This window comes from Charadrius vociferus, unplaced genomic scaffold (assembly GCF_000708025.1).
Source record: "Charadrius vociferus isolate BGI_N301 unplaced genomic scaffold, ASM70802v2 scaffold423, whole genome shotgun sequence".
NCBI lineage: Eukaryota > Metazoa > Chordata > Aves > Charadriiformes > Charadriidae > Charadrius > Charadrius vociferus.
In genome coordinates, this window is record NW_009648149.1 from 1,105,829 (window position 1) to 1,115,955 (window position 10,127).

The window sequence follows — 10,127 nt, forward strand, 5'->3', positions numbered from 1 at the left end:
GTGGGCTTCAAAGGCACCTACACAGGGACCTTGGCCGGCGGTCGTGCGCTGGCGGCAGCGGGGGACACGGCCAGTGCTGCCCTTAGCGGGGGTTCCTCCTTTGGCAGGACTGTGACGCCCTGTAAATGACTCCCAGGAAAGATGCTCGATGCGGTCTTGTCAAAAGTGAGAGGCGGACACACTTTTCTCGATAACTAATAACACGGGGAGTTACAAAGCAAAGGGGGCGATAGGAGCAGAAACCTTCTCCGCGAGTCTCCGTCCCTGCTGCAGCGGGAGTGCCCGCTCGCACAGACCCACTGGTGATTTTAATATGTTATCATGGAATGGTTTAGGTTGGAAGGGACCTTGGAGATCATCGAGTTCCAACCCCCTGCCCTGGGCAGGGCCACCTCCCACCAGCCCAGGTTGCTCCAAGCCCCGTCCAACCTGGCCTTGAACACCTCCAGGGATGGGGCAGCCACAGCTCCTCGGGGCAACCTGCCCCAGTGTCCCAGTGCCCGGCGCCGCCTCACCCCCTGCACTGCCCGACCAGACGAAGACTCTCCCCCCGAGAAATTTTACAGCCGTTTCCTCTGGTCATACAGGGACAGCAACCGATGCCTCGAGTGACACACGCTGACAGCCAGACGTCGTTGGTGGGACCACCAGCGCCCAGTAACCCCGCTCCCAGCCACAGGGCATCACTTCTCCGTTAGCAAGAGAGCAAATTATTACCCCTCAATGACTGAAGCTGATGTAGTCTAAACTTACTGCAGCTTCTACATCCTAGCTCATCTTATATTTCAAACATCAGGCTTCTCATCAAGCTCATTTTAATCTTCTAGATGGAAATTCACTTTCTTTTAAGGTACCACTGCCCCAACTCTGAAGTGAATTTGCACTGCCACATCGGCCCCAGGGGAGCCAAACAATCTGACCTTGGTTTCTCCTTCAGGTAGTTATCCAGACATTGCTGTGGACGAAAATCTTTAGACAGATAAATACCCCTCTGCAGCCCAACCGCTGCTCTCCTGCCCATCTCTGCGCGCCAAAAGCCTCACACGCTGTAAAATCAGTTATAAACAGAGCGCTCTGTTATAGCGGTGGCGATGGGCATTATGGAAGTGCCCGGGATAGCTGCAGGTGTAACCAGGGAGTCCAATAATTCATGCTTTTATTGGATGCCTAATCATACATACCTCCACCGTTACCTCACTGTACAAATGTTATGACTGCAAGTGTGCGCGTCTGTATAAAACACTGACATTCAATGCTGATCGTAGCGGGGGGAAAAAAGAAGCTGTGAGTTTTATGCTATTTTCAAACCCTTAAACCTTTTCATTCGTTCCTAAACTGAGGTTTTTATTCTGACACAGAGGACCTTCAAAAAAAACCCTATGAAAATTAACCAGCCCAAGTGCAAAACGACCTTGCATAGTGTTACACAGCAATGATAATGAAACACGGACGACTTAGTCCTTAGCAAAAACAATTATTCATTCTAGACGAATGACTAAGCAGACCATACTAAGAGCTTTTCAATTTTAAAAGTAAATTTGTTTACTTTTTGAAGTTTGTAAAACACCACAAAAGAGCTGTGGATTCTTTATTAATATTTGGGAAGAAAATTTTCTTTCGCCAGCAAAGCAGTCAGGGAGCCGCAGGGAAAGTTAATCAAAATACCGAGCTGAAAAAGAAAAGGACTGCAGAAGCTTATTGCATTTCCAGGAATTTTTAAGAGCGCCAAGCTCTTATTTTGGTTTTTTATCCCAAATGCCACCGCGGGTCTGACTCAGTGAAACTCTGCCTGGCAGGTACTAACCAGCAGCCCCTGATGCCAGCACGCTCGCACCAGTTCGCCCTCTTTAAAGGACTCTGAGGAAGGGCAGAAGGTGTTAGAGGGGCTGGAGAATCATTTTAAATTTCGGCTCAAGCTCTTCCAGAGCGTCAGTCCCAGCGCCCCTGGGAGCGATGCAGCACACCTGGATTTCATCCTTTATTACGATGCCAAAGACGGGTTTAAAGAAACTCAGAGTGTTTATGAAAGGGTTTTTTTTAACTGAAATCTTGTTTGTCGGAGCCAGCCGTAGCACCGAGACCCTCCTCGGGGTGAGTGTGGGATCAAACAGGGCCGATATATGGTCCGTGGAGCAGCAAAACCACCCCCCGCGCTCATTCGGCATCCCTGCACCACGTGAACTCAGCCCTCGGGGCAGTTTATTCAAACCCAGCAGGGTCCAGTCACTTAAACTGGTCCAGATTTGCTTCTCCTTCAGGTTTCTTCCCCATCAAATCCTTCTGCTTAGCCAGCTTTAGCAACCAGAACTCTTTTCTATTATCTACCCAAGTCTACGTACGTTTCCCCCATTAATTCACCTAGTACCTTTGTGCTGAAACAATCCAGATATGATTTAATAAGCTTTAGAAAGATAGCACTGGTTCATATGCAGGAAATCAGATTTACATAATTTTCCACTCGCTTTTATAGCCACCGTAGTTCAAATTATCTTTACGTTGGGGAAACTCTTTTAATATGATAAAATGAAATACCACCTACGCTATGCTTCAGCTTGCTAGCCTGGCTTTTGTAATAAATTAAATGTTGATTTGTCATACTGACTTATCACGGAAAGTTCCTTTTTAATGAGAAGAGAAGAGAAGAGAGCGCCCTGTCCTGCAGTTAGTCATGGTTATGTCACTAAACTACGCTTTAAAATCAAGCTTCGTCTTGTAATATTTTCTATTACCTGAACTTTTACGCGGGGGAGGGGGGAATGAATGACTTTTGATTTTAATCACATACTCTGAGCCTAATAAAATATCATACATTGAAAATGGACCTGGCGGCACGCAGCACAGATGTGCGTAGAACGCAAAGGGACGTTAATGTTTCAGTCTCCCGACTGAACAAGACTTGAAATTCAGGAGATGGTGTCCTGCAGAAGCAAACAAGATTTGGTGAAAACCACAGGTTTGCTTTGTTTTCTTGGGTGATTGCAGTACTGTGTCCTACTCCTCCAGACGGGCTGTGATTTTAGGGAAATCCCTCTGTTGCTTTATTTCGGTTGTTCATGTTGGGAGGGGGGGTTCCATGCAAGCCAGATGCCGGGTACCGACCCCACCACACAAGGTCCAGCTCTCGGGCCCGGGCTCCATCTTGCCCACCCCATGCAACCCTCCCGGGCACGTGTCTGCAGTCGAGGATGCTTCACTTCTCCTCTCTGCTGCCCAGAAGGGAAGCACCTGAGGATTTGGTGATGTTTGCTTACTCCAAAGCCCTGCGAGCACCATGCCCTGGTGCCTCCCCGCCCGAGGTGGACTTGGCCCTGGGGAGGGGCCGCAGTGCTGCTGGGCAAGGTGGTGGGACAAGGTTTGGCTTGGCCCTAGAGAAACCATCTTCTGCACCCTCGGTCCCTGTTCTGTGTAGCCCTCTCCCATATACCTGCCGAGCAGAGCTGTTGGCTGAAGTCTCCTCTTCGGACCATCTCTTGGTGGTCTCGGTCTAGAGAGCCCTGTGCCTTGAGGACACCGTGGGGCGGCAGCGTAACGGGGTGGAAAGAGAGGTCCTGCAGAGGAGGCGGGATCCTCCACGTGGCATCCAACCCCAGGCTCCCAGGAGACCTCTCCTCTTCATTCACTCATGGCTCGGGTGTTTTTCAGAGTGGCCACGTTAGCGGTCTCTCCCTTTCGCAGTGCAGCCTGTGGGGTGAGCATCCCCAGCTAGCTCAAGACGGGTGATCAGGAATGAGCTTGGAAACGTCTGCTCCCCTCCGGCCCTTGGGACACCTCTGTCCTCCGCGAGGGAAAGGCCTCGAGCACCAGGACGTGGGCACCAAGCGGGCTCAGTCCCGCTCGGCATCCACCAGCTGGTCTCCAGCCGTGCTTCTGGCAGACATTGGGTCCGTTTAGTCACAAAAGCAAATTCTGCAACTTGTGTCTAAATAAAGCGCCGTTGACATAAGCGACGCCTGCTTGTAGAAACAGCAGGCGATACCAGACCTGCACAGGTATTATGTTTTAGAATAATCTGTAGTGTATTCATAGCATCTGGAAAGCAAAACCTTTGATACCAGCGGTCAACCAAAGAGCACAGGATGGTCAACCAAAGAGCACAGGATGGTGCCTACGCCTCTAAGCGCTCAGGGTTCCATGCATCATATTAAAGAAAAATATTTGAGAGAAATTTTGTGTAGGAATCTGCCGGCCAAAGCGAGCCCACAGTGTTTATTTAGCAGCCGATGACCCCAATAACATTGTCCTGATAGTTTCAGCCCAGCGCAGGGACAGGTCCTTTCCCTTCCTCCCGCCTGTGGCTTTTTGAGGCCAAAATCGCGGGTTTCTGGCCGGGTCGGTCCCCGTGCCGCAGTCAGGACAGCCAGCGGGCAGCCCGCTCGCCACTGCTGCGAGTGATGGTCTCCTCACTTCTTCCTCCACATGTTTTCTTGTATTTTAACTCTTTTTTGCATGCACTTACTGTAACATTTACTTAGGAATTTGAGGAAGACTTTGTGTTAAAGCAAGTAAATACAATTTCTTCAAAGAGACTGAATATAAATATGACTGTCTTTGGCTAAGCAAGATTGTCAAACTTTGGCTTCTAAAGTCAGGCAGAAAATGAGTTGTTTTTCCAACAGAGCTAAATATATTCACCTCTCATTGATTTCAGTGGAGGTCTTAATGCTCAGTAACTTAAAAACAGATAAATTATTCAGATGTTTAAACATGCAGCGTTCATCTGATGTTAAGTACTCACATTTTTAAATGCTTGCCTTAATAATGATTTATCCTCTTTAAAACAAAAAGTAATATTCACCGAGCGGTGTAGCGGGAGGGCTTGGCCATTTCTGCAGCATTTTCTCCAGTTTTCAACTGAATGTTTTTTCTGCCCCCGTAGTTATCTTACAAGAACTGATGAAAACTAAGAATCTGGAGGTCTAAGAGCGGAAATTTTCACTTAACCTCTTCTTCTTCTTCTTCTTCTTCTCTTTGCAGCTCCCAGTACAGCCCAGTACGGGATCACCGGTGACGCCGAAGTCCTCTTCTCCTGTTGGTACCTTGTGTTGACACTGTCCTCCCTCACCAGCATATTCTACCTGAAGAACATCATTCTGCACTAAGTGTAAAGACCCATAAAAGGCTTTTAAGGATTCTCTGAAAGTGCTGATGACTGGATCCAATCTGGTAGAGTTTGTTAAAAGCAGCGTGGGATATAATCAGCAGTGCTTACATGGGGATGATCGCCTTCTGTAGAATTGCTCATTATGTAAATACTTTAATTCTACTCCTTTTTTTGATTAGCTGCATTACCTTGTGAAGCAGTACACATTGTCCTTTTTTAAGACGTGAAAGCTCTGAAATTACTTTTAGAGGATATTAATCGTGATTTCATGTTTGTAATCTACAAGTTTTCAAAAGCATTCAGTCATGGTCTGCTGAGTTGCAGACCGTAGTTTACAAAAAAAAAAAAATATTGCAGTAAAAATGTGCTTCTTTAAGGCTGCAATACAAATATTCAGTTCCCTTCTTAAATAGCATTCTATCCACATTTACACAGAAATATTTTTTCTTTTTTTGATAAAAAAAAATCAAATAATATTGCCTTCAAAATATTTCTTCAAAAATATTACACATATCTAGATTTTCTTCTAGCATGATATTCAGGTTTCAAGAATGAGCCTTGTATTATAACTGCATTGTGCAGTACCGCTTTCCCTTTTCTTTCCTTTTTTCCTGCAAATTCAGCATGGGTGTGCCTTCATAAAACACTACTTTCCTCTTCCTCTCCGACTAATCTGGAACGTGTTTTGGGAAATGCTAAAGCATCCTTTTGAGCGTAAGAGATCTCTAGTCGAGGACAAAGGTGCTATGGGCTAAAAGGAAAAACTCCTCTCCCACCTCCCGGCGGTCATCAAACTGCTGCAGACTAAACTTAGCGTTTTTAGGCAATCAGTCAAGGACGGCACCAACTCCTTCTTATGTTTTCCATCTAGCACCACTAAGCGGTAGGTGATCTCTGCAAAAACTAGTTTTCCCATTACAAAACAGAACGCAAATTACTTTGAGGCATCTTTTGAATGTCGGAACGGTTCCCGTAGTCATTCTAAATCAAAGCTCCTAACTGGCTGTGAATGTGAGAAGCTGAATAGTCCCTTTTGTATTACCGGCAAAACCTATGTGAATCCGTATTTTTCTTGCACTTAATTTTGTACTGGTTTGGCTAATTTAGCAATGATAAAGGATGCTTTTAAATATTAGATACCTGAAAATACACAAAGTATCAAGCAGAATTTTATATATATTCATATATATATATAAAATACATCTGTATATTAAAACGAGGTTGCTCCGATGACTGTACTGAAGTGCATGTTGCCGTCCATGACAGAATCATCTTTACAGACAGGGCTCCATCACCGAGGTACCAACACTGCACAACTATCTCACCGCAGCAGTTAACTCCTCGCACACAATTTCCTAGTTTTGCAGTCTATCGAAATAACACTCTCATTTCACGGAGTGAAGGATCAAGTTGCAAAATAACATCTAATGTTACTAACCTTTTTTTTTTTCTTTTTTTTCTTTTTTTTCTTTTTTTAACACCTCCAGACAGCATTAACACAAAACGTTGCTCACAGTTTATGGCTGAATTTACAAATGCCATCTGTGTAAATTGCTGGGACGCGACTATGGCCAACAGCCCCTTGAGGGCAAGATCTCCTGGTGACCCCAGAAGGTCTTGACTTGCTTACAAAACAACTATTGATGACAAGAATAATAATAAAACCGCTATCGACGTTATTATTCCCCTGTTTTGTATACGAACTCCAGTCGGTGACACAATTCCTATACTACGCTTTTCCTGCTAGCAGTAGGATCTTGCAGCGAGCAGTGCCAGCGCAGCGCTGAGCACGGGCGCCAGCTCCAACCTGAGCTCGCAGGTACCCCTGGTCTCGCAAAGGCAGACTCCCAGTTCTGCTGGTCTCGACACACACACACTATCCCGTGCTGCCACGTAGACAGAACATGCAGCGTATCTGTTGTAGCCACTGACAAACTCAGGCGCAGGGCATGAACGGAAATACGTTGACTCCAAAATGCGGCAGTAAAATGTCCCGGGTGATTCTGCGTACGTTCAGTGACAGACTGTCCTATTCCTATCGTGTTATTTACAGCCACGTGCTATAAGCACTTACCCTTTTCAGAAATGTGGTGTTTTTTAAAACCTCGATTACATGACAAAATTCATTTTTTAAGGAAATAGTATAAACCCAACTCAAATTACACTCGACACAGTCCTGATATTCTGATCTCTCTTGTATTGCAGCTTTAAAGTGCTCTATTTTAGAATCCATTCGCTAGAAACAGTGGTGCTGCAGAAAGTGTCATGTCAGTACAGTTTTACGAAGAAAGAAAAAAAGGATGCGCGTAGCCCGACTCCTATGGCTCGTCTCCAGGAAAACTGAGAGATGTTTCTATACTGTGGCTGGATCAAGTTATGTGTTTCAATGATATATTTCATGTCAGCAATTCCTGATATCTGGATCCTGATATTTCCAGCAACAGAATAGAATGAACAGCAGCATAATTAAATACAAAAAAAAAAAAAAAAAGAAAAAAGAAAGAAGTATGAAGTATTGACTGTTTGCATTCGTAGTAGGTAGAGCCACTGGGCAGCGCGGACAAGATACTCCGTCCCATCTCTGAATTGGCACTTAAATTTGGGGGGATGTAATTATTGTCAAGTCAAAAGAGAAAACAAACCCCACAAACGCTCCTAGGTGCCGATGGCGTTTCCGTAGCTGGAAAAAATCAGTCAGACCCGGGGGTGCAGCAGTGGATGTGTAGGGGGTGGGGGCGTGTGCCCAGCGCAGTGCCGGGACGGCGCCGGTGCCGCCGCGTGCCCCCGGTGTCGGTCGGGTCCGTCCCCTGAAGGCTGCTCAGGAGCCTCTGCCCCAAAGAGGTACAGTCGCCCCTAACTGCCGCCTGTCCATCCCGCAGCCGTAGAGTCCAACGACCTTAATTTGTGCGGGATCGGAGCCGTGGGCGGGGCGGATCAAATAAAGAACCTTGGGGTTTTGGTGGATCTGTTCCGTGCAGTAAACTGGTAATTGTACAGACTGGGACTTATGGGGGCGTTTCTTCCAAAACGGACTGTTGCAAATTGAACACCGCCACATTTTTACGAAATCCGCCCACCCTGTAATTCGTGGGGTGTATTTGCTGTAGGCAACTGTTTGCAGGTATGTTCTATGCTTCTTCAAAGGATTAACCCATACTGTTCGTATCTGTCGGGCAAATATTATTATATTTATTCCCACCTTTCAGACGTGAAAAATAAATGGCTTAGCTCCAAGCAGTTTAACTGAATAATTATATCGAGATTGTTGTCCCCACTGGAACCCCCACGGTCTGTAACACCGTAAGTTCCTACTTGTGCAATAACTCAGGTCTGCAATTACCACTGCATCGGTGGCGGTCGCAGAAGCAACGATGCTCTAATTATACAGTCGTTTATCGTGATTATACCAATACTGAATTAAAGGATGTCTCACAAGTTGAACAAATGCAGTTTCTCAAGGGTTTATAACTTGGCAGGAAACGTACCCTTCGTAGCTAGACAGCTTTTTTTAAACTTTTCAATATATGTACTTTTTTTAGAAACTGTGCTGTTTTTAAGATACAGGAGCGTTAAAAACCATCACCAGTAAAAGCTGCTTTTTTGCACATTTTTCAGAGCTAGCGTTCTAGACAAACAGCGGCAAACGTGATGCCTACCAAAATCTCCACTTAGTCCACGTAACTGTGTTCTAAAGAATGTGTATACCAAAATATGTATTTACATGGATAAAAAAAAATTGCCTTAAAGACTAAATATGCATTTACTTCTAAGATTGGATCAGGCTTGTACCCAGTCTGGAGGTAAATAATCCATATTTCATAGTCTGCCATGGAAGCTTTTGTTTCTTTGGCGGGGAGCGGGGGGGGAGCAAGGAAAAACTTTCATTTTCTTTTAAAAGAATCTTAAATAATTTTTTAAATTCTTGCCTAAACTGACACACGTGAGGAAGTTTAGGGAAAGGATGAATTTCAGGCAGATGCTTTAGCCCGGCAGCGCATCGCCTGGCTGGCGGTGCCGCGGTGCCGCCAAAGGCCCCTCACGTCCCTCCCCGGTGAACTCCCCCGGGGGCCCCGCATGTCCCCCGTCCCCGCGGGAAGAGGGGCCACACACCCCACCCCGCCGGTCACGCTACAGCTCGCATCACAAAATCCTTTAAAACAAGAAAATAGTGGGGGAAAAAAAAAAAATCTTAAAAAAAAAACAAAACAAACCAGGAATTAAAAACTCCCCATTCAGCCTTAATATTGAGAGCAGATAAATAAGTATTGACATCGATGGGAGGAACTGACTTCCCACTTGACTGACCTTAAGCGCCGCCGATGCACACGCAGGGATGCTGCAAATGCGCTTAGTCTGGGTCGGCTCCAGGTTTCGGTCCTGTTTTATGTTTCTCTGCTGAGCATCGCGGGCGAGGGAGGGAATTTGTTCTGCCATCGGAAAAGTCCGTAACGTAACGGGAAACAGCCGGGCGGAGGCAATGGCACAGGGTCGCAGGGTAATTTGGAAGGGATTCGCGATACGTCCTGCTCCAAAAATTTCGCATGGGCAAGAGCGTTTTTACCAGGCAGCACTGAGCACATACCTGTTTGTTCCTATTGCTTTCTACCCGCTTTAATGCCTAATTTGCAACGCGCTCAGAGGTTCCTTCACATGAGAAAATTCCCCTTGTTAAAAAAAAAAGGTAGAGACCAGCATATTTGCCACCTTCTATACACTCAGTTTTCAGTCATTCGTATTTTAGGGCACATGAGGCTTCCCCGGCGCTCGGTGGGGTGTAAATCTGTATGGGAGGACAATTCCCACATCGCCCGGGGAGGGGCTCCCACGGCGGGGGGGGGGGGGCTGCGTGGTGCCCCAGGGCCATCAGCCGCTCCGCATCACCCACGCATTGTCCCTGAGGGTTTGCTTGAATTTTTGTCCCCCACCATCCCGCTGGCTGGAGGAATGCAGGAGGGACCTTCTCCTTTGCTCTCGCTCCGAGCTCTGTTCTCCCACATGAGGAACCCAAACCCCGACCCCGACCCCA

General features: G+C 46.5%; 1 protein-coding gene across 1 annotated transcript in view; it reads left to right on the forward strand.

The window, feature by feature from the left end:
* Positions 1-5,948, forward strand: part of NEGR1 (neuronal growth regulator 1) — a 171,248-nt gene extending 165,300 nt beyond the window's left edge. The window contains exon 10 of the mRNA XM_009883989.1: positions 4,975-5,948. Within this exon, the coding sequence (XP_009882291.1) occupies positions 4,975-5,099 (125 nt within the window). The 3' untranslated portion in view covers positions 5,100-5,948. The remainder of the gene's footprint in view (positions 1-4,974) is intronic.
* The last annotated feature ends 4,179 nt before the right edge of the window (positions 5,949-10,127 follow it).